Genomic DNA, 24308 nt, shown 5'->3' with positions numbered 1-24308 from the left:
AAACGGGCCAAACATTGTTCCGATATGTCCATTCTCATGCGTTTTTGATCCAGCATCAAAGAATCATGGCACCGAACATGCAGACAATTTTTCCATTTCTAATTCTTCAGTTAAAATGTGATATACGCTTTCAGATGACATCTGGCAAGCGTGAGCAATTTCACGCACTTTCAATCGGTGATCCTCCATGACCATTTTGTGCACTTTCGCAATGTTTTTTGGAGTAGTGACACACCTTGGGCAGCCACTGCGCAGATTATCATCTACGCTCTCCTGACCAAATTTAAATTCATTTGCCCACATGGCAATATTTGAATGTGAAGGAGCAGAGTCCCCCAGTGTATTCTGTAAATTGCCACGAATGTCCTTTGCTTTCATACCTTTCTTTACAAAGTACTTAATCACTGCTCGAATCTCAACTTTTTTTCCATCTTCGCAAATCATTACACAGGTACAAAAACAGAGCCACGTCACCGCCACAGCTCTCTTCCAAGAGCACCAATGTGGCACTTGTTTACAGGCAACAGACCAATCAATCTCTCATGGTGATTCCAAGAACTTTCCAAACAACCCTCGTAGTTCTCTTTCAAAAAATTCTTACATAAAGACACTAAGCCCTATCACTTGACTTAGCCGTGCATTAGATTCAAAAATGCTACTGGACTGGTACGATGCTCTCAAGGTTTCCTGTAACTGAGAGCCTCATCCGATGATATTACCAAGCTGCAGCACTTTCTTCTCTTTAACATTTTGCCCATCCCTAGGCTTCTAGCTGAAGCGTCTCACATTTCTTGCCCCTAGTCCTAAATGAGGCTCTTCTCCATGTAACACTCTGGCACTGTCTGATAACTGTTTTTAGTGTTGATAACAACAGTATCACATGGCATTCTTTTTCTCCCTAGAAACAGCTGTTCCCAAAAGCTTATGAAAGTTTACTACGTTTGTAGCCCTTGTCTCACTGTGTGTTAAGGGTAAAGTAAGGATGCCAACCCCCATACATAATCTATGAGATATGGAAACACCCCAATGGCTATAGGATGATTTCACAGAGGTCATTAAATTCTGTCTTTAGGGAAGTGTGGTATCGATAGTTACGATGCCACGGCATAGGTACAAGTTCTTAGGTTGGCACTACGACACCGACACTGACGACAGCGCCCTCTAGCTGGCACTGTGCAGCTCTACGAGTGCCACTCCAGATTCAGCCCATTTGATTCCAAGTAGATGAGCAATCAACATTTTTTCTATTTCATAGTGGGCGAGCCACTACAGATTTTGCCTTTGTAACTTCTAGCTGGTGTTAGATTTGATTGATGTGCAGCTTCGCACCTACGTGCTCGTCTCAGCCAAAGCTAAGTTACAATTTATGTATTCACATTCCTCCTATATTAAAGGTGCTTTCAATTTACACGCAGTACTGAAGCATTTCACCTTTTCCTGCTCCTACTCACTTCCTACATTCGGCCTACCCTTCAGTTTACAGGAGCAGACCCACGCGCCGCCTTCCAGGCGGGATACAAAAGGCAGGAGGTAATCTTCATTTCTGTGGCTGTTGTATCTATTGTCGCTTCACAATAACTAAAGGTGTTTCAAGTCTGTCTTAGCATCTACTAAAAGATGCACATTTATTTTAAAAATAAGTTCTGTTTTATTCATTTAAAACATCAATAGTGTGTAATGAAACAGATTTACTATTTGGTTTGCTTCTAGACCCATAGCAACTTGTTCCGAAGATACCAAATAGCGATTTTTATTTACAGCATTTTTTGTTTCTGCTTACATCTTGAACTGTTGTCTGCTTGCATATTGCCCAGGTATTCTTAAATTTAAATTTGGCCCTACTGTTTTTTATGTAATTTCACTTTAGCTTGCAACACTAGACATTTCTTGATGTAAAATACAGCAAAATACTCTGCTACAAATGTTTATTTACATTGTCATCCCTAAACTATACCTTTGTTTGTGCGTTGTGTGTGTGTGTGTGTGTGTGTGTGTGTGTGAGAGAGAGAGAGAGAGAGAGAGAGAGAGAGAGAGAGAGAGAGAGAGAGAGAGATTCAAATGGTTCAAATGGCTCTGAGCACTATGGGACTCAACTGCTGAGGTCATTAGTCCCCTAGAACTTAGAACTAGTTAAACCTAACTAACCTAAGGACATCACAAACATCCATGCCCGAGGCAGGATTCGAACCTGCGACCGTAGCGGTCTTGCGGTTCCAGACTGCAGCGCCTTTAACCGCACGGCCACTTCGGCCGGCCGAGAGAGAGAGAGAGAGAGAGAGAGAGAGAGAGAGAGGGGGGGGGGGGGGGGCACACACACGCTCTACAGCTCTGAAAAGGATTCATCCAAAAGCTAGCTTTCAATAACTTGGTTACTCAACTGTTTGACTAGTTTTTACATTTATAGCTTTAAATTACACTTCTAGCCAAAAAAGTGAGGCACCCAGATGAAATGGTCGGATGTCAATGTAGCTTCATACACAGACACACTATCAACATGTATGTAAACGATTCTCTATGACAGCTACAATGACCACCAGAGTATTAGTGTTTTCACCAGGTCTGTTAGGGTATAGAAGAGGCATGAACATTGTCAGATTTTTAATGGTCACTGAAGGACACACATGTTGTGTACTTGTGCGACACAATTACCACCATCTTACAGAGTTGAAAGGGGCTCACTGTAGGTCTTCATTTCGCCACTTGGTCGAATCGTGCACTATCTATGATTTACAGGGCATATGGATGTTTCACTGCCCTGCTGTTTGACTGGATGAGAGTGTGAAGGTGAGTATACTTGTCATCAGTGTTCCAGTAGACCATCACAAGGGACGATCACCATACTGTCCACTGAGCACAGTGTAAACCTTTTACACCGGTGCCTGCGTTACAAGCACAAGTAATGTACTCCCAGCAACATTCTGTCATTCCGCACCATTTGTCAGAGATTAGCAGCAGCTGGCATAGGGAATTATTGTCCTATGCACAGGGTGCCATTAACAAGATGACACGTTACTCCTGGGGTCATCCAATGTCCTCATGTGACAGTGTCCTAGTGCCGTGATGTTGAGATACATCAGTAGCCAGAAGATCCCCAGGCATGCTCCCCACAGAATGTGTGTGGAACCACCACGAACATCAACTCTGCCCCAGTGCCAGTATTGAGGATATCAGGCACCGTTTACAACAGTTGTGGGCCAACATTCCTCTGGAAAGGATACAATGGCTTCATGATACCATTCCAACCAAATCAGTGCATGAATCCATGCCAGACTGAGTGCAAGATAATACTGATAAAATGTCAAGTTCTTTGTAAATATGAATCAACATCGTGATCACTCAAGAAACATCACATTCCCTCTAAACCCATTAAGTTTGATTTTGTTTCTCCCTCCCCTTTTGGGTCTTCACTTTTTTTTTGTCAGGCAGTGCATTTAGCTATCTAGTATATACCTTCAGAAGAAATGTCAGGACTGCCGACAGCTGCACACAGAAGTTAACACATCATTCTAGTCTGTCTCCCTTTCATCTGGACATACGAGGGAGGACCCAAAAGTAACCAGAATCTTAATGCTGCACATCATGTACTTGTAGTAGCAGGTTGCGCCGCCAGAGGATTGTAGTAGGAGCTCTGCTGAGTCATTCTGCCACGCGGCGTCACCCAACAGTGAGAAGTGTGGTTTCTTTGGCAGTTCTTCGAGTGTGCATACAGTGCAGACGTGACACGAAGAAATGGCTAGTTCTTACTAACAATGTGTGGCAGTGAAGTTTTGTTTCTTGCTCGGCAAGAACGCAGCAGAAACTGTTGCGATGATTCAAACAGCCTACGAAGACCACGCTCTTAGTAAAACGCAAGTGTACGAATCGTTTTATCGGTTTAAAAAGGGAGAAATGGTGGTTGAAGATCAGCTCCATTTCGGTCGACCTTCAACTGTTCGAAGCGAAGACAACATCGACAAAATCCGTGATCTCATGAGTGAAGGTCGACGCAGGACAATCGACCAACTCGAGAACTTGGCCGGGGTGTCCTGGAGCTCAATTCGGCGCATCTTGACCATCGATTTGGGGATGCAAAGAGTGGCAGCAAATTTCGTGCCGAAGCTCAAAGCCGAAGATCAAAGGGATCTTTGCGTTCAAGCCTGTCTCGAAATGAAGGATGCATTCAAAGATGATCCACGTTTTTTCAACAAAATCATTACAGGTCATGGTGCTATGGGTACGATCCAGAAAGTATACAACAGTCATCACAATGGAAGTCACCTGGCTCACCTCAACCAAAAAAAGCTCGACAAGTGAAATCGAATGTGAAAACGATGTTGATCTGTTTTTTTGACATCAAAGGGATCGTACACTCTGAATTTGTCCCTGAAAACCAGACAGTAAACCAACAATTATATTTGGATGTTATGAAATGGCTTTGCAGAAGTTTGTCGTGAAAACGTCCGGATTTGTGGGATTCTGGCGTGTGGTTCCTGCATCACGACAATGCTCCCGCACACACGGCTCTCAGCGTTCGCCAGTTTTTGGCCTCAACGAAGACAACTACCTTGATCCACACGCCCTATTCGATGGATTTAGCACCCTCGGACTTCTTCCTATTCCCGAGTATGAAACGAGACTTGAGAGGGAAGTGTTTTATGGATGTGGAAGACGTAAAACACAACGTCGTGAAAGTGCTAGCAGGTATCAAAGAGGATGAATTTAAAAGGTGCTTCGAATACTGGAATGAACGTTTGGACAAGTGTATTAATGCTAATGGAGAGTACTTCGAAGGAGTTTAAGGTTGTATTTGAAAACAATAAAGTATATGCTTTCTAGAAAGAAATTCCGGTTATTTTTGGGTACCCCCTCGTATGCTCTCACTGGTGTTTATCCTTTACTTTTAAACACTGGTATACATAATACCAAACCAAAACATAAAATGTCCTGTCTCCAGCTTCTGAAATGTAAGAGACATGTTAATTTAAAGAGCTTTTATTTTAAAATATAGCTTTTATATAAATACAGTATAATCTGTTTACAAGTAGTTCAGCAGTTACTGTTACTAGACACACACTCAGAATAAAATAGTAACAGAAACAAAATAATCATAGATGAGTGATGCACGAATTAAATGTTTTTAAGTTGAACATGACTAATTTTATAGCACCAAGAAGAATGTCACTACACACAATGCTGCTGCTCCCCTCCGTGTGTCACACTCAGATGCAATCCCAGTGTAGGTTGTGGTCAAGTCTTCAGTATTTGTGCTATACACTGGCACTTATTTCCTCAATAGCAAAGTTTCCTCTGTTCTTTTACAGTGTCCTATCCACCACTGGACTTAAATTTATTCAGAGGCTTTTACCACATTTCCACAAAAATGTAGAATGGGAATATCTCCCAAGCCCTTTACTGACTTTAAATGAAGATCTTCATAACAGTATTCTTATGAACAATCCACATGAATGATTGCCAGTAAATGTACAGGTGCTGCTTCCTGTATGCAGTTTTAGTATATGACACCAGAGTTGGAGGAAGAGGGACAGTTTGACATTCATTTAAAAATGAACGAGTGGGAGCCAAGCACAGTTTATCAAGTATCCTTTCATGTCATACACCTGATGAAGCTGAGTTGACACATTTTACAAAGTAGTGTGACACACGTTAGGTGCAGGGGTGAAGAAAATGTCAATGATGGCAGTGCAAACTTATTAAAAATAACTGGTCCTCTTGATGATTAGATGAAGGTGACCTAACTAGTTGCGGAGCTTTGGCATCTGGTGATACACAGAGTACACTAGAAAACTTCCTCTATAGCTCCAAGCATACAACAGTTGTCACATGTTCCCTGTTCAGTCATAATAATCAAAATGATGGGAAAGGAACAGTACACATTGCCTCACAAAATGAAGGTACTGCTATATATGAACACAGCATAGCTCCAAACTAAACTGTCCTTTAAACTCCAAGCATACAGTAACAACCAGGTGTGTGTAAACTTAATGAGGCTTTAATGAGGCTAACTGTTGAAAATCATTTCTTGCTTTATTTCCATTTGTATATGTACATATTTTTGTTGTGAATGGTACATATATGACAGTTGTCAATGAGTTCAAAATTTATACAATAACCATGGTTATCCTTTCGATTCGTTGCCATTGCAGTCGCAAACTTGCTCTCAATGGCCGTTCGTTGTTCCTTACGGAAGGAAAAAAAAATAAATAAATATAAATATATAAAATATCATGCCGTGGAAGGCTGTTTTAGCACGCAGTTTTGGTGATGGTAAAGTTTGTTTGAGCCCGGACCCTTCTGAAAAACATTACTGTTCAAATGAAAGAAGAAATAAATATAAAATAAATCTTTCGTATATTTTTAGAGGAATCTTATAAATAAAATGATCTTTTTCACTTAGTTTAGAGGCATTAACATAAACTTTGCCACAGAATATTTGTCAAAAGGGCCCCGACAGTAAATGAATACAAAACTTAATTGTGTGAAGGGCCGTCCCAGTTTCAGAATTACATCAGTCTGATATGTTTAATAGAATCTCTGGCTTGCATTGTACTAACAAACCTCTGAGCAGTACCACAATAGTACAACACTTGATTTCAGTCATTGTTCGGATGACAAAAAGTATGCACCTCAAACGACAACAGTGAATACAGATAGGCATTATCGAAGCAATTACAAGAGACGCTTTTTGTGACCAGATTCTGAAATATCGTTATTTACAAAAGGCAGCAAGCGCCCTTCACAATTGCATGGCTTAAAATAGTTTAAAATTCTCCACTCTATTAATAGGAGACAGTATTTCAGAGATTTTTGTGCATAAAATTTTTAGGAATACACACTATATACACACAGAGGCATTCTGCCCACTGACTGGGCACTGCTCAGAATATTTTCTGTACTGAATTCAAATGAGCTTCATCATTCAGTAGCAGTGAAAACAAGGAAAAAAATGATAGTTTTATAAGAAGGAACTTATAACAAATTAAACATTAACAAATAAATAGTGCTTATTGAAAGAAAAAACTGGAGAACCCAAACTCCAAAATAATCATCTGTATGCTACAGCCCAAATACAAACTCGACAGACAAAGTATCTGTCATATTGATGTATTATTACACAAATCTCAAGAATGTAATTTCGTGTGTTCACTTGCACTGCCAATTCTAGAGAAGAAATTCAAAAACAATAAAGTCTTATTGTAAACTGCAGAATAGTACAACCACAATAAAGTTACCTAAATATATATCTGTTTCTTTTGCCACACAATTTCAAAAATAAGCTCTACTTTGAAACTATATATTATAGATATTTCACAAAAGATTGCATCTCACTGAGGGAAGACAAAGTAAATTTCACAAAAATGTAGCCAGATAGAAACATGTCGTCTTTTTTTGTTAGTGCTGCGGCCACACACGCTTCTTCCCTTTCTCTTCTGAAAGCTGAGCTCATTTACTTTTAGCATTACACATTACAAAAAAAAAAAAAAAAAAAGAAAAAAAATTATATAAATCGGCTGCACGGGCCACCCAGTGTTCGCTGTCAAAATTTCACTCTCACACTGCCCCACAGTTTGCTGCTGAGGTCTTCACAGGTGTCAGCTAAAGCAGTTCACAAGGATGGAGATTTCTAAGCACTTTGCTATCGACAGGTGAAATTCCGACAATGCGGCATAAGGAAAATCCCCGCCCAAGCACCACCTTTCCGCTTTCACAGTACGTCACTCATTCTTCCAAATATTGTGCTTTCTTTCTGTGGGCAAAGCATCTATTTACAAATGAACAGGAGCAGAATTAGATCTTACAAAAGTCGGTATTATATCAAATGTAAACGCAACAGTACCTGCACTAGAATTGCATAGGCTAGATATCCCTCAGCACGGAGAAGAAATACGGGATGTGCAGGTGTCAACTCTTAGGCGCATAATTTCAAGTTTTACAAGCCAGCTGTTGTTACACCTCTTATCTGAGGAGAAAATAAACTGCAAAAATCACAGTTTGCAGTGGCACACAGAGCAACTGCAAATGGCAAACTAGCGAGGCTCCCATATAGCACCCTTTTACGTATCAGCACCAAAAGCAATTCTGCCATCCTGCGTGTGTAGTAGTACACAAAGATGGGGGGCGAGAAATGAGTGTAACTTCAAGTACGGAACTCGGGACGCAAAGTGACGTTCCCCTCCAGAGCGCGGCACGTGCCGACATCAGGCACACGGCAGGCACAGGGCTACACAGCACCCGAGAAAATCTAAGCAGCAGCGAGACAGCGTCCATCCACAAGACCGCTCGTCGGTGTCGGTGTCGGTGTCAGCCGGTTCGGCCTCGTCGGCCCGTACATCCGAGGGGTGGGGAGAAACTGTAGAGGGGGCACGGCTCCTAGAGGTCCGACTCGCCGTACAGTGCGGTCGAAAACGACATGTAGTCGAGTGCGCCAGGAACGGCATTGGGGCCCTTGTAGGGAGGCATGCGGTGGATGCAGTACTCCGCCTGGTCCGGGGGCAGCTCCCGCCGCAGCTCGTCGGGCAGGATGTAGGGCTGAAATGGGACGGACACGTGTCAAAAGCATTCTCCAATGTTCTAACTCATTAATAAACTATATAACATCAATCAAACTCATTATTTCAACACTGTATATTTTTAAAATTCAGTTCAGTAAAATCACATATTTCATTAACGAAAATTCCAGTATCTCATTTGCAATGAGGTCCACAACCGTGATAAATTCTGGAATGATATCAATTTGCCACTTTGTGTATTAATGTCAGGATTAAACCACACTTCATATTGTTCAGTATTATGTAGTTTCAGCTCTATAGCCACTCTCAGTTGTCTGCAATACGTATCCGACATAACAAAATTAAAATACAAAGCATAAATCAAGCAATGTTTGTTTACTTGTGGTTGGTCAACCATGCTCTGTTTCAAAGATATGTGACACAGACTTACCGCTGACTGTAATCGAATTATGTAGTTCTATGATAAAGAATAATCTGAGTATGTGTGTTTAATGGTTTATACTCTGTAAGTGCTCCATATATTCAGTCAACTAAACAACCAGTGGTTGATTCATGTTTGTATTTTAACATGATATATCATATATACATATTATTTTATTAATTTTGGTTGGAGAACACTGCTGTTGTTTTAGTAGATTACACTGAAGGAGATACTGCAACCAGCCACCAGTTTTGTTGAAATGATTTTATTGTACAATTACCATTTTTGGGTCTGAGCCCATTTTAAGAGAGTTCATTGACTTTTTGCAAGTTTCACATTTGTGTCTTTCTGAAAAGCTCTCCTTTACACATTATAAGACAGAAGTTTGATTTCTTCTACAATCCATGCTGGTCCATGATCTGAACAGCTGTAAGAAGTCAACGCTACCATCTGACAATGGGCTCAGGCCCAAAAACTAGTAATGGTATAATAAAATCATTTCAAGAAAACTTAAAGCTGGCTGCAGTATTCCTACAGTGTAATATATCTGTTCTGCAGACACCCGGGAATGGCTGCACAGCCGAAACTACATAGTAATGAAAAATATAAAATAAAAGTGTTGTTTCAGCATAATATTACCAGCCAATGTGGCAAACTGATATTGTTGAAGAAAAGGAAATTTCTGCCAGCTTCACTAATGTATTCTTTGGAAATAGATGAGAAAGGAACTGAAATGTAATAATAATATAATAGCGTTAGCACATTACTGATGTACTTAAAGCTAAGTGGTGTTATGAAGCACACACCTTTGTTAAGAAACTGGATTTCCAAACCACTGTTTAAAATGAGATATTTAGAGAAAAATACCATTCTTTTAATCATTTTCAATTAAATGGGACTGCTTTAATCCAATCTGCTAATATTTTGCATGTATTTAGTGAAATTTGATTATAAATTTATTTGTCTTGACTGTGATACAAAGAAGCACCTGAATAACCCACTTTGGTTGTGCAACAAAAAAATAAAAGTTTATACATAAGGAAAAGTGTGTATGTGTATGTGTGTGTGTGTGTGTGTGTGTGTGTGTGTGTGCGCGCGTTTTTAAGGAAAGACTGTGTGTGTGTGTGTGTGTGTGTGTGTTTTTAAGGAAAGACTACTCATTTCCATCTTCTGGCGAAGTGCCAGTGTATCACAGTCTGTTTCCTCATACCGTGTGGCCAATTTTTTCAGTAACCTTCTTTCTTTGAGAAAGATTTGTATCTTATTCTGCATAAAACAATATGTAATGAAATGTGCACTTAACTGCTGAACTACATCTCTGATGATAACAATAATATTGCACATGAAACTGGAAGAGAGAAACTGACCTTGTCACCCGCAAGGATGCGGAATGAGTCAATGACCTGCTCTGCAGTATCGGTGTCTGTGGTTTCGCGTGTCATGAAGTCCAAGAAAGCATCAAAGTGAACGTATCCACTGTTGTTTGGATCCACCACAGCCAGGATACGCTGGAAGTCTATGTCACCCTAGAATTCAAGAACACATTTTTACATAGTTATATACATTCAACACAAGTGGAGAGAGGAAGAAAGAGAAAGTTGAGCCACTTTACTTAGTCTTATGCAATCAACATACAAAACAATACTGAAAAAAACAGAAGTACACACTTCACCTATTAATAGCAACCTACGAACAAAGTATGCAACTTAACTGCACAAGTTTTCTTTAGATTAAAAGAAAATATAGACAATAAAACTATATTATCCCTTCTGACAGAAGAGGCCTTCAAGTGAAAATTACCACAAATTTCAATTATTGCTGGCAAGAGCGAAATAAAGTTAGTTTCAGTATCAGCAAACATTTCTGGTTTGTCTCTCAAAGTTGGAGAACTTCTAGTTTCTATTACTGAGGTGCACAACGAAAAACAGAAATATTCACATCATACTCCAAATGACAAATGCAATGTCTCAGTTGAAAAGAAAAAATGAAACGAGTGATCGCATACATTATACCCATAGTTGCCAGGGAAAATGGCTTGAGTTCACTTTCTGCAGTTTCCTCTTAACTGCAGACACTGTATTTACACTTCTTTACCTCTCACATGTGGATATAAAGAGCCTGCTTATGGTCTCATTTACATAGCAAAATTAGTAATCTATGATGGTAGTTCTATGTTCATGTAGTAGCTGCTATTTCATCAGGATATTTCGATCAACACTTTTTCATTTGCCACTGTTCCCTCAGAATGTGCTAAATTTTAGCAGTTACTGTATCCTCATTGGGCAAGCTATGTCTATCACAGCCCTGTCGGTTGGTTGGTTGGTTGGTTTTGGGGAAGGAGACCAGACAGCGAGGTCATCGGTCTCATCGGATTAGGGAAGGACGGGGAAGGAAGTTGGCCGTGCCCTTTCAGAGGAACCATCCCGGCATTTGCCTGGAGCGATTTAGGGAAATCACGGAAAACCTAAATCAGGATGGCCGGACGCGGGATTGAACCGTCGTCCTCCCAAATGCGAGTCCAGTGTCTAACCACTGCGACAGCCCTGTCTGTCATCACATTTCACATCATGATTTACTTCATGACACTGCCAATCTTCCACAACTTTGACAAGCCAGTTGGAATGTGGAAGTTTCAAAGACACTTTGATATTTTGTTTAACTGTAAAGGAAATTACACTCTTTGGATGGGTCGACTACACAATTCTGGTGTTGCAGATATAGACTGCCATGGTAGGAAATGGGAACACCAACATATAAACTGAAAAACCAACTGGATCCCAGATAAGATGACTTCAGTGTAAACATAACCAAAGCTCTTGTTCGTAATGGCAGAGAATGTTTATACTTGACAGAGTGTACAAAGAAAATTTTCATCTGGCAATGAGAAACAAGGAGGCATCATGCAACTACTTGGGGCGATACGAAGAAATAAGTTAAGTAGATAGGCATAAGTGATTCCACAGTCTGATTCATCAATTTTCTAATCTTCGAAATCAGAATAAGAAAAGCTGTTGAACCTTCACTAGAGGAAGAAGAATGTGGCTTAAGTCTTACTTGTCAATTAGATACCTGCATTTGCTGTCTGAGATGACAATCAGGAAAGTTGTTGAAATATCATGTAAAGAGAATACGTCACAGTAACGTGCCACAATAACGCTTTATGGGAAGTCCTGGGAAAAAAATTAAATTCTCAGGTCCTCCTGCACATCGAGAATGTTATAGTCATAAGACACTGCATCAGAAAATCATTACAGTGACATGATAATTATAAGGAGATCCAATAATGTTACCAGTCCATAACAGCAGATAAGACTGAAATAAGAACTGGAGTCCCCATCACCACTTCTGTACATCATAACAGCTAATGCCTTAGTTTTTACTTATGACGTAATGTCACAGAATGAGAGAGAAGTGGAAACACAAGCTAAACCAGATTTCTGGCATGATGAACCTATGGCACTGATTTTCAAAATAAAAATCAGAAAAACCATCACCAAGTTTAATGATGACCAGTAATTCTCAAACAGCCCATTTAAGAATTGCAAATGAGAGAGAGAGAGAGAGAGCGAGCACTTTCTAGCCCTTAATTATACCTGGATAAGAATAATGAAGTAATTAACAGATAGTGATTTACAGGAAAGGTACTATACCAACCACCAATCAGACAATAGGCTTCGCCACACCTGCCTAATCGGCTCACTATCGCCATACCACTTTGCTACTTCAGATTGGTATTGTTAACAAGAAATGACAGTAAAGAATATTTACAGAGGCCAATGTCAGAATACCCAGACTAGTGAACAGGGGTCGAGTGCGATGTGCCCTCTGCCACCAATTCAGCAAGAAGCCGTCTCTGAACAAGTTGATTTACGGCTGACACACAAAATTCTTGGAAGTTGGTTGCATATGCCAAGGGAAGAGCACTGGTCATCCACGCATGTCTGATGAAAATGTTGAGCATATCTGAGATGCATTCACACAGAGCCCTCAGAAGTCCACAAGATGGATACACCACGAATGTAAAATTCCTCAAACAATGGTAGGACATGTTTTGAAACAACAGCTGAATAAGAACCCTTACAAGTTGCAGTTACTGCAGCAAATGCATCCCTGTGACCTTAAGAGGAGGTATGACTTTTGCACTTCCATTCTTCAGAACATAGCACAGAGCACTTCTTCCAAACAACTCATCTTTTCAGACAAATCAGTGTTCTATCTTTCTGGTAAAGTAAACCACCATAACTTAAAAATTTGAGGGTACAAAATCTTGGTGTCACCATTGAACACGGAAGAGACTCACCATAAACTCAATGTTTTTTGCGCCATTTCTATTCACACAGTTTATGGACCTTTCTTTTTTTGTGGAGGAAACTGGGACAAGAATGTCAAAACTGGACACGCTGCAAAAGTGGTTGTTTTCTCAATTTCACGAAGATTTCCATGATTTCATTTTAATGCATGACGGCGCTCCATCTCACTTTCACCCTTAAGTGAGAGATGGTGCTGTCAAGATAAAGCTGCAATGTTGGTTTGGAAGAAGTGGACAGCAAGATCTTGTCCATTGCTTTTGGCCTCACAACGTACAATTTTTTTCTGAGGGGGTATATAAAGTACAGAGCCTTTGTCCTGCCTATGGTAGCTACTTTTCAAGATCTGAGAAATCAAACTGTTGTTGATGTCGATGCAATAAACAGGGACATGTTGATTTGTGTGTGGAATGAAATGGCCTATCTTTTCTATGTTTCTGGAGTGATGCATGATGCTCATGTAGAGTGTATGATATAGTATCTGTGTGAACATCCAACTCTGAACCATCCTCTATCCACGGACATGCTCAATGTGTTTCATAGTTTGTCTGTAATAACCAACTGAAATCTGTTCTTTCTTTCTGAATCACCCTGTACCATAACTTGCTAATGGTTTCCCCACAAACTGGTCAGAATAGAGAGAACTTTAACAGTGGCAGTTATAGTACCACATAAACTAATGCAATGGCAAACAGACTCTACCTTTTCTTGATTTCAGACTTGCTAATTTTGATGATGACACCCAATAAATTTATACATACACATAAAAATACAGAAAGATGTTAAGAGCACAGAATACAAATCAATCTCTCTCTCTCTCTCTCTCTCTCTCTCACTCACTCCCCCTCACCCCCCCCCCCCACACACACACACACACACTGACGTGTGGCCTCAGCAGCCAGAGACTGAAAGTGTGTGCACACACGCGTCCGTGCGAAAGCACGCATTCCATCCTGGATTTTCCATTGTTGTATGTATAAAATCAGCTGCATTTTGAGCACAAGTGTTGCAAATTATTACATAGTACTGAAGATTTTTAGCAACATACAGAATTAATTAAATTTTTCATTTGTTTCCATAATGCATTTGTTTTTTACATCTAGTATGTTTGTGATGTTGCTTACAAAAAATACTTCACATTTATGCACACAAGAAAGATAGGAGTAATGGCATTGTATGTGAGCTGTCAATGCTGGAAATTGTGCATACACGTACCTGTCTGTCCTTGCCAATGCTGTAGCCGAGGCTGACCAAGCAAGACTTGAACTCCTCGGGTGTCAGGCGGCCAGTGCGGTTCTTGTCGAAGTGGTTGAAGCTGCTGCGGAACTCATTGAGTTGCTCCTGTTGCCAATGAAAGAAAAAGAGCCATTCAAATGAGGATAGCCAGTTAGGTCACTTGTCATCATAGCTTCTCAAGTGATATTTTAAGAGCAAGAGAGAGATATTTTTCTTCTAAATGAGAACACTTTAATATTTCTGCAATGTAGACCATTTAATTAGATATTTATTTTTTCAAAACAATTTCAACGACACTTCATCCTCTGAAACCAGTCATCAAATAATTTTCGCAGAGCATTTTTTTTTTTTTTTTTTCAACTGAGCATTTTCATCCAAATCCAAGTAAAAACAAGGAAATTTTGGTCAGTCTCAAAGTCAAACACTTCCTCATTCCCAAACCCAAAAATGGTCTAACACTAGTTATCTTAAAAAAAAAAAGAAGAAGAAGAAGAACCCTCATAATGGAATTAGCTGATGCTATATTCTGATCTTCCCTAGATAATGATGCTATACTTATGGACTCTTCCAGATAACGAATCAAACTGCTCTTATTGTTGGGCAAGTTGACTACATCTATGTACGATATTGCTAGAGGATAGTTATGCTTTGACGCAGACTGTCATTTCCTTATTCAGCCAAGTGAACTACCGTAACTATTGTGGTGGTTTCCACCAACATCTATCAATATTGCCACATATTTTATTGTAAACTTACTTGCCTTTTGTTTTATGTTGCAGTGTACTTGTCCAAGCGTATTAAGTAACAACTGCTACAGACGGGCAAGTCACAAAAATTACTGTTCTGTACAAGGGTTGTATCAAAAGTAGGGTTCCCATATTTTTTTACAAATAGAAAACATTGTTTATTGTTATTAATTTGTACATCATTGAAAAGCTTACAGTTTTGTCTATTTTTTTCAACATAGTCTCCAATTTTTAGACATACTTTTGAAGACGGTGCTCTAGCTTTTGTATTCGTAAGTCGAAGAAGTCAGCTGTCAACGCATTGAGGAAGCGTGTAACCTCTGCTCATACTTCATCGTTGCTCTTGAAGTGTTTGCCACCTAAGTGTTCCTTTAGCTTGGGGAAGAGGTGATAGTCGCTGGGGGCTAAGTCCGGGCTGTACGAGGGATGAGGCGTAACGGTCCACCCAAATTTCTTCAAAAGCTCCTGTGTTTGACGAGCGACATGGTGTCGAGCATTGTCGTGGAGAAGCACTACTCCCTCCTTCAGCATCCTCTCCGGCAATTCCGGATTGCTCGCCGGGGTTTGGTTAATGTTTCACAATATCTGTCCAAGTTTACTGTTGTCCCAGGTTGCATGAAATCGATGAAGACTCTCCAATCTTTAAGCAGCTCACTGTTGATGCTCTGGACAATCGTATCCGAAACCGGCAAGTCTTCCATTCCATTCTTCATCGTGAACTTCCGTGCAACCCTCAGCAAAAGCCCTGCACCATTTGTGGACAAGCTGAACGGACATACACTCTTCACCATAAACCTCAGTCAGTTGCCGATGAACTACCATGGATGGTAACTTCCTTGCAGGGAGAAACCAGATTACTGCTCTAATCTCGCACTTGGCAGGAGCAGCGATTGACACTTCCACCTCCAACAGCTGTCAGCCAACACTGAGAGACTTAGCGAATTGAGGACAGGGAGGGGGGGGGTGTTGAGAGCGGGGGAACCACTGCGCGTCGCACTGTTGTCGGATTTAGCCTAAGATGTTCCCTCGAGGTTGTAGTTCATTGGGAACCTTAGTTTTGTTTCAACCCTCGTATGTTCCTGAAACTTAGAATGTTTACTAACATTTCCAAAAATATTATATCAGTTTTCAGTCCCAAGTGGTTACGAAGTCACATCATTCTTGGTCATTTCTTTGAGGCACTTAATAATTACTCCTTTTATTTGTCTCAATCTTCAGCTGACCTTCTAGTCAGAAAGGGGGGAAGAGCCAGATCCATCTGAGACCCTAACCTAAAAACATGAAGAACTAAGACCTTCCATACAATTTAGTTTAGACAGGCTACTCATATGAAACCTCTTACATTTATGTCCATACACAGCAAATGACTGTCAAGAACATAGCAGAGGCTAATTCCCATTTTGCAATTTCATCTTTTTCAATTCATGCATCAAGATTATAAAGAATGACTGCTTAAATGCCCCCAGGCGTGCTGTAGTTAGTCTAACTGGGTTTTCATGAATCCTATGGGAGCAATGCATAAGGGGTTCTAAGACATTCCTATACTCATCAGCTGAGACTTTGTAAATGGGCTTTCACAGGATAACTGACATTTATCTTCAGGCATCTGTCATTCACCTTTTTCAGCATTTCCAAGTCTTTCACAGGTCAGAAAAACCTTTGTCCATTTGTGCTGCCCTGTGTCTGTAATTTATGTTCTAGTTTCAATATGCTGTAGAAAGAGAAGCTCTGTTCAGAATGACTTCAAATTCAAACAGTGTATTATTGATGCAGGACAAAATGTCACGGTGGGAAGTCGTGGGGCTAGGGAGTGAAGACCAATAGCTGGCACTCTAGGCATCAGAATATGCACATCAACAGACATGTGACACACAGCTGTTCCTCAGTTTGCATCCAAAACACCCAACATGACTGACTCCATGAATGATCACACACTGCTGGTAAACCTGTTTTACAAGAAAGGTGACTGTGCGCCAGTAGCCTGCTGAAGTTCTGCACACTCAAGGGTAAGAGAAAACGCAATCGTCCAATGTCTGCTAAGAGTCTGGAGAAAATGCTTACTAAACTTGAAAAGACAAGTTCTTTTGAACTGCAGTATGGCAGAGGGAGGAAAGCATTTGATCCGACTCCTGTCACAGATGTGTCCACAGCGTTGCAGGAGGGGTTGAGTGGTGGTGAGCAAACATGCAGTGCACAGAGAATTGTCCTAACGTTGGACATGCCTGCAAGCATAGTGCATAAAATCCTATGAAACATCCTACATTGCTATCCCTACAACATCCCTCAGCAAGACAGATGATTGCTATGGAATTTCTTGCTCACGTGGAAGTGGACAATGAATGGTCATGAACATTCTGTGGACAGATAAGAGAACTTCCATTTCCAAGGACATGTCAGAACTAGGAATTGCAGAAGATGGGCAATGGAAAATCCACATGCAACATCAATTGGTACCACTTCAGTCTGCAAAGATGACTGTGGTATGGATTTATGCCATCATTTATCATAGGGCTTATTTTTTCCAAGGAGATGAGTCCTGTGGGTCTTGTTACCTGTAATGTCACTGGTAAAGCTACGAGTGTCTTTTGCGCACCACTGTCATTCCAATCCTTCAATGGCATGGATGTACGGGTATGGTACATTTCTCCACACATTACACAGCTACGTAACAGCTGCTGTTGAGGTATTTCAGAAATGCTAGAATTAAGAGCTGGCATTTCCCTACAGCCTGACCGTCCACATCACCTGTCCTTAATCTGTGTGACTCCTGGCCATGGAGTTATCCAAAACATGCTGTGTTCAGTGCTCTAAATATGAATGTAGCTGAATTGAAGGCTTGCATTCTGCAACACATTCAGAAGGTGAGCCCCAAGACTCTCTGACCCATTGTGAAACATGCTGTTCCTTGATTTCAACTTGTGGCAGGAAACTGTGGACAGCTTACTGAACATGTCTTGTGCCAGTATCATGACAAAAACCAATGTCGCCTTGCTTTTTATGTGGTTTCTGGCCCCTTTACAATTAAAAACCGATTTTTCCCATCTGATGTGGTACGATCTTGCAGTGGTGGATGAGCTTACCTAATTGAAAGCACGACAACTGTTGACTGCCAAACATGAGCAGTCATGCACATTGAACAATACAGAGGGTGTAATGTGGAACTCAAACAATAGCCATCATATTGGGATTCACCTGTCATTTGAGCCTGCTTGGTATGGGTCTCAGACACCTGAGAAAAATTCTAGGATGAGTGTTAAGTGTGTTCTGCAAAACAATCTCTTCTGTAGATAGATTTTATTTTCTCAGTATTGTGCCAATGAATCGAAGTCTGCTGCCTGCTGTAACTATGACCGCGCTATGTGACTGTTCCATTCCATATACCACAAATTGTTACACTCTTGGTAATTCTAAGAGTTGATCAAACTGTGATTTGTTGCAATCTGAGAAGAGAGCCACTTTACATGTCTGAACATTTAAAGCAATGTTATCAAAAAATTTCACCAATCTCTCATTTCTTTTGCCACATTTTTTCTGATAGAGTGTCATTGTAGGTACTTGCATAATATGCAAAATTTCTATGGTTCCTACTAATATTGTCTGCCAGGTCATGAATATACAACATGAACAGCAATGGTCTCATTAGACTTCCCTGGGGAACATCGGAAGTTACTTATAGTTACATTGATGACTACCCATCCAAAATAACGTAACACCTCCTCCCTACAAACAAATCCTCAATCCGGTCACAAATTATGTCTGATACCCTGTACACTTGCAGTTTTGTTAATAAGTCACTGGTGTGGAAATGAGTCAAACAGTTTTCAAAAGTATGAAATACTTCATCTATCCCATTAACTTGACTAACGGTTTACAGGTTGTCATGTAGCAGAAGTGTGTGTGTGTCAGGTTCCGTACGATAATTTTTTAAATCCATGCTGGCTGGCACAGAGGTGGCCATTCTGTAAGAGATACTGCATTATGTTTGAGCTCAAAAGATACTCTAAGGTTCTCCAACAAATTGATGTCAATGATATTGCACTGTAGTCTTCTGGACTACTTCTAATTTTGAGTGCCGTAGGGTCGAGGGTTCTGGCATTCAACAGGAGTGTCAGCCACTGCCTTAGAGATTGCAGTTACCTGGGTGATGCCCTTGGAGTCCCTGGTGAGGATCTGGTTCTCCACCTCATTGATGTTGCGGTTGATGGAGGTGAGCAGCTGCTCCCAGCCGACACGCAGCGTCTCCATAGTGTACTGCGTGTAGCGGTTCTCGAAGATCATGCCTTCCTGCACAGCCTGGTGGATCTTCTCCAGCTCCTCGATGTGTGGCTTGTATGCATACACACCCTGTTCGTACTCCTTCAGCCTGTGCAGCTGGTCTTCCAGCGAGCCCTGGACAAACAGAGATTTGCGTCACAACTTTTTATCCCTTCAGAATAACAAACATAATAGCAAATACAGCAAAGCTCCCAAATATCTAGGTGTGGATTACCTGCCTTGCATATTATCTGTGCATTGTTTGGTGATTTTAGAAAAAACAAAAAATTGAGCCTAAGGTATTCTATTTTAATTTTAAAAGAATATTTTCATGTAGAATTCAAATTTCTTATTGTGAAGGCATCATTCATGAAAGCATCCACGAATAGTTACATACTGATACCTAAGAACTGGTATCTGAGTAGCTAAATGAAGCAGACATACTGATAAAAGTGAGTTCAGTATTGGAAAAGAGTTACTATGAGGTGACTGAGGAACCGTTAACAAGCACGATGAGCACTGAAATGCAATGACTTGTTATCAGAGTACACGAGACAAAATTTTTTGACCATACCAATGTTTTGTCTCTCCACAAAATGAGATCCATCATCAGAAAAAAAGATAATGAAAAGCAGAAACAGAAATAAACGGAGCGATTATTTCTCAAAAGCGAACTGAAAGTAAATACCAAATACAGTATGTTTTAAAGATAATTTTGGAATAATTGTCAGTTTATGCAGAGTAATGTAGAAGTATTGCAGTGGGTTTTCAAATGCGACACGTAGAACATTTTCCGAATACAAGAAAATAGCAGTTTCCAACAAAACAATGTGTATTTTGGATTACCGTGTCTTCTGGATATCCATCTGGTATCAAGACCACATTAACTCAAGAGCTTACTGTGCATTGAAATTAAGTTCTACTGGTACTGCCAAAACCACTTGCTACTGAGAACATCCAATAGTTCAAAATGATTTTAAATCCTCAGAAAAACAGGGAGGCACTATAGGTCAGCTAGTGCATGAAACATGCACTAGCTTCACTCTGTTCATGGATCATTGTGAACAAACTGGTACTGACTTGACAATGTACAAGGACAGTGTGTTGAACGTGTTTCTGGTTTCTGCATTTATTTTACTGTCAGTGACTTTCTCATTTGCAAGCATTACTGCATTGGGAAACCAACAATGGCACTATTCACTACCAAAAGAAGTATGCTCATACCAAAACACATGCCTTAATTTGAGAAGGTAATTTCTGAGTATGCAAGTTTGGAGCATAGCATTGTATAGACTTGAAACATGGACTGTGAGCAAGTTGGAGAAGAAGAGAACTGAAGTGCTTGAGATATGGTCCCATAGGTGGATGTTGAAAATTAAACTGCTGAGAAATGAGAAGGTTCTCTGCAGAATCAGTGAGAGCAGGAACACGAGGGAAACAATTACAAGAAGATAGGGCACGATGATAGGGCATGTGTTAAAACAACTGGACACAATCCCCATGGCCCTAGAGGGAGTTGTACATGGCCAAAAATTGTAGAAGAGGGAACAGACTGAAATACGTAGAACAAATAAATGAAGATTTGGAGTGTAAGTGAGATGGACATATAGGCACAGGAGAGGAAGTCATGACACTTCACACTAAACCAGTCAGCAAACTGAAACGGGAGTGGGGGAGGGGGGGGGGGGTTAGAAGAGAGGGAGGAGGATTAAAATGTAGTTTGGAAACTATCTTTGTTCACAGAATGTTTTACAGATTTCACAGAAACAAATACCAATTACGCGAAGGAGCTTATTTGCTGTATTACACCCTTCTGTATTCTTTTGTACATGTTCTGGAATGGAACTTTATTATAAACAAATCTGAAACTAGTCACAAAGGAGAACAGGATGGTGAAACCAAAAACAAATGTACACACTACCTGTAGACCCATTCCAATAGCTGTCACAGCATCAAGTTGCCTCTCAATCCAAGGTCCAACCTGGTTTGCTTTCTCAGCAAACTGTCTGCGTACCATCTCGTTGTCTGTAAAGCACTGCTAAGGAAAACCTTCAAAACAGTGGTGACAAGTACTTTAACAAGCTATTTCACAACATAGAACAATTCTAAATTTTTGCCTAGACAAAGTAGTATTGACAAAAAACTTACATTTTGGTCACAAGTTTAAGAATGAATACTCAATGTTACTTTCAGAGAAAAGTTTTATCCAAGTGCAATTACTCAGCCCATAAGCAAGCACCAAGTTAATTTTGTGTGTGAATTCCAACAGGAAATTTGTATCTCATTCTTCAATATTAACTTTGTGTCTCATTCTCCATGCAAATAATATTAAGGTATCTATAAAAAATCATACAACCTGATGTAGATAGTGTTCTTTTCAACTCGGTAATAGGGAAACTGCAGCACAAGTATACATAATATTTTCATAGGTTGTTCTATAAGTAAAAGTGTACATAGCAAGCAGTCATACTTTATGTAGATTTATTAAGCCATGTCTTATTTTGAGTTTTCACTCTTATTCAATTGGTGTTAACACAGGGAGTATAGGCGGACAAGGAAAAAATACTCCCGGATTTCCCGGTTAAAAATACACTTTTTCTGTGTTAAGTGACAGTATACTTTCCCTCAGAACTCTAAAACTTATCAATTCTTCAAATGGTTAAGGTTTTTTTACACTGGTAAAGAATTTCCCGGCACTTTAGAACACAAATTCTAAGGAAGGGAAGAGAAAGGAATGGGGGGGGGGATGCATTTTGGAAAAATATTTGATGTGCAGCAATATGTATGCTGCATATTCTCTTGTTACAATACAGTGCACAGATTTGTATTATGAAAGTATATATTTGAATTCAAACAAACACAGCATATTAATTTCCAAAGCACTGAAATCGAGATTGCGATAGGAAAAGTAAATAGTTTTAATTAATATAAATAGCGTAGCTACAAGGAAGGCTAAGCTTTCACATGTAATAATAGTCTTTTTTTGCATGTGTTACACTCTGGGTAAGATTCATCAGACAAAAGTGCCAGTAAAATTTTATATAATTACATAAATGTCTGGTCTTCCGGGCTCAAAATTCTTCAAAGTGACTGGCCCTCAAAGTGTTAAGCTTTAAAAAAGAGTCACACACTCTGCAATTTAAGAAATTCAAAGCGCATTCTCCCATGTAACGTAATTCATCTTAGCAAACTGTCAAAAATATGCCATAGTTCTGCAAGGCGATTAATACTTGACTACCAAAAACGTGGAAATAAAATAAACTCAGAAAACAGAAACTAACAACATATTTTAGTCTTATGTACTTATGTGAATGCATTTTAATTTACTTGATAGCTCCCAGCTACAGAAACTAGTTTTGTTTCTATTTGATGTGAGAGCTGTGAACAAAAACTCTGGCAGCTTGGGCATGCCAGAAAAATTTTGTCAGGTAGCATCTGGAGGCTTGTTGCTACTGCTGATAAGAGTTAATAGCCACACTTCAAATAGCCAGAAGTGGGAGAAGGTACTGCTCATAACGCAACTCAACTGCACATGCGCACAAACTCGTTGACAACTGCTCAAACGAACCTAATGCAGACTGTTGTGATGTCACGCTCATCAGAAGCAGTTTGTTGTTATAAAGTATTGCACAGTCTTCATCTTAAAGCCTTTGACAATTTTTACTGTTGGTAGACACTTGTGTGTGCACTGTGTATTATTGTTGTAAATGGCACATTTCCTGTGCAACTAAAGTTTTTTTCCCTCTCATTTATGTTTTATTGTTGCAGTATTATTCTGCAGTAGCACGATACAGTAAACTTCTTTCTTGAGTATCAGTTTTTAACAGTCAGAATTACAAACATTTAAATGAAAACAAAAACAATGACAAATTCCCAGAATTCTAAAAAATTCCTGGGTTTTTCTCAGATGAAAAAATTCTCAGATCTCCCAGTAGTCCTGTAACACATTCATACCATCATCAATACAGTGATTTTGTCGAATGCATTTTGAACACTGCTGCTGCCCTGAGCAACACAACAATTCATTTAGTTAGCACGTAATCATCACAATCTGTCAGATGACAATGAAGAACAATTAACATGAATGGGATTAATGAAGTGAGATAATCCGTGGTAGTAAACAAAAGTTTGAGACACATTGGTCCATTGGTGATGCACGTGTTTAAAGCTGAGCACACTTAAGAAGAAAGCTACGATACAGACAAGCTGAAAAACAAACAAGTAATGGTTCAGTTGCAACTGCCTTTTTTTCCCTCCCCCCAATGTATTAGTCCCAAATGTAAAGACAAGATAATGACTTTCACAAGTTTGCCAAGTGATGACAGAAGGCCAACAAGTGGGAAGAAAATCTTTTTATTAATCATTCTGTGGAAATTGTTTTGTACCAATATCCAAGAGTTTCTGAACAGCAACCCAGCTTCGATAATAGTTGTGAAAGAAGTGTACATGTGGAGCAATCAGTTAACAACACAGCATACAGTCCACAGCTCGGGGTTGCCTTGCCCACAAACAAGAAGATTTATATAAAACATATTCCTCAGTCTTTGCTCTGTATTCATTCCTGAATGATATCTTTATATTTTTGTGGCAAGCTGGGTCTATTATTATTAAAATTATTAATAGTGCCTGAAGACATTTAAGATATGTCCATAAGATGCCTTTTTGCGTACAATTTTGTACATACACAAGGAATACCAACGGCACAACTAGGCATGCGTGCGCATCTGTGCTTGCATAATTTTCTGAAAATGGAGGCCATGGGTAAAGTGCTTTTTTTCCTGCCTTCGATGGAAATCTTCGCACTTTTTAATAGGCAATAGGCAGCTGGGGGCCATGT

General features: G+C 39.9%; 1 protein-coding gene across 2 annotated transcripts in view; it reads right to left on the bottom strand.

The window, feature by feature from the left end:
* Positions 1 to 6005: 6005 nt before the first annotated feature.
* The window catches only part of LOC126210060 (alpha-actinin, sarcomeric), a 488112-nt gene continuing 469809 nt past the window's right edge, over positions 6006 to 24308 (bottom strand). For both annotated transcript variants that reach the window (XM_049939180.1, XM_049939179.1), the window contains exons 13-17: positions 21393 to 21496; positions 19355 to 19606; positions 14451 to 14576; positions 10296 to 10454; positions 6006 to 8526 (exon numbers count right to left, since the gene is read on the bottom strand). In XM_049939180.1, the coding sequence (XP_049795137.1) occupies positions 8368 to 8526; positions 10296 to 10454; positions 14451 to 14576; positions 19355 to 19606; positions 21393 to 21496 (800 nt within the window). In that variant the 3' untranslated portion in view covers positions 6006 to 8367. The remainder of the gene's footprint in view (positions 8527 to 10295; positions 10455 to 14450; positions 14577 to 19354; positions 19607 to 21392; positions 21497 to 24308) is intronic.

The sequence above is a fragment of the Schistocerca nitens genome, chromosome 10, assembly GCF_023898315.1.
Source record: "Schistocerca nitens isolate TAMUIC-IGC-003100 chromosome 10, iqSchNite1.1, whole genome shotgun sequence".
NCBI lineage: Eukaryota > Metazoa > Arthropoda > Insecta > Orthoptera > Acrididae > Schistocerca > Schistocerca nitens.
This window is presented reverse-complemented; position numbering and strand designations above follow the sequence as displayed.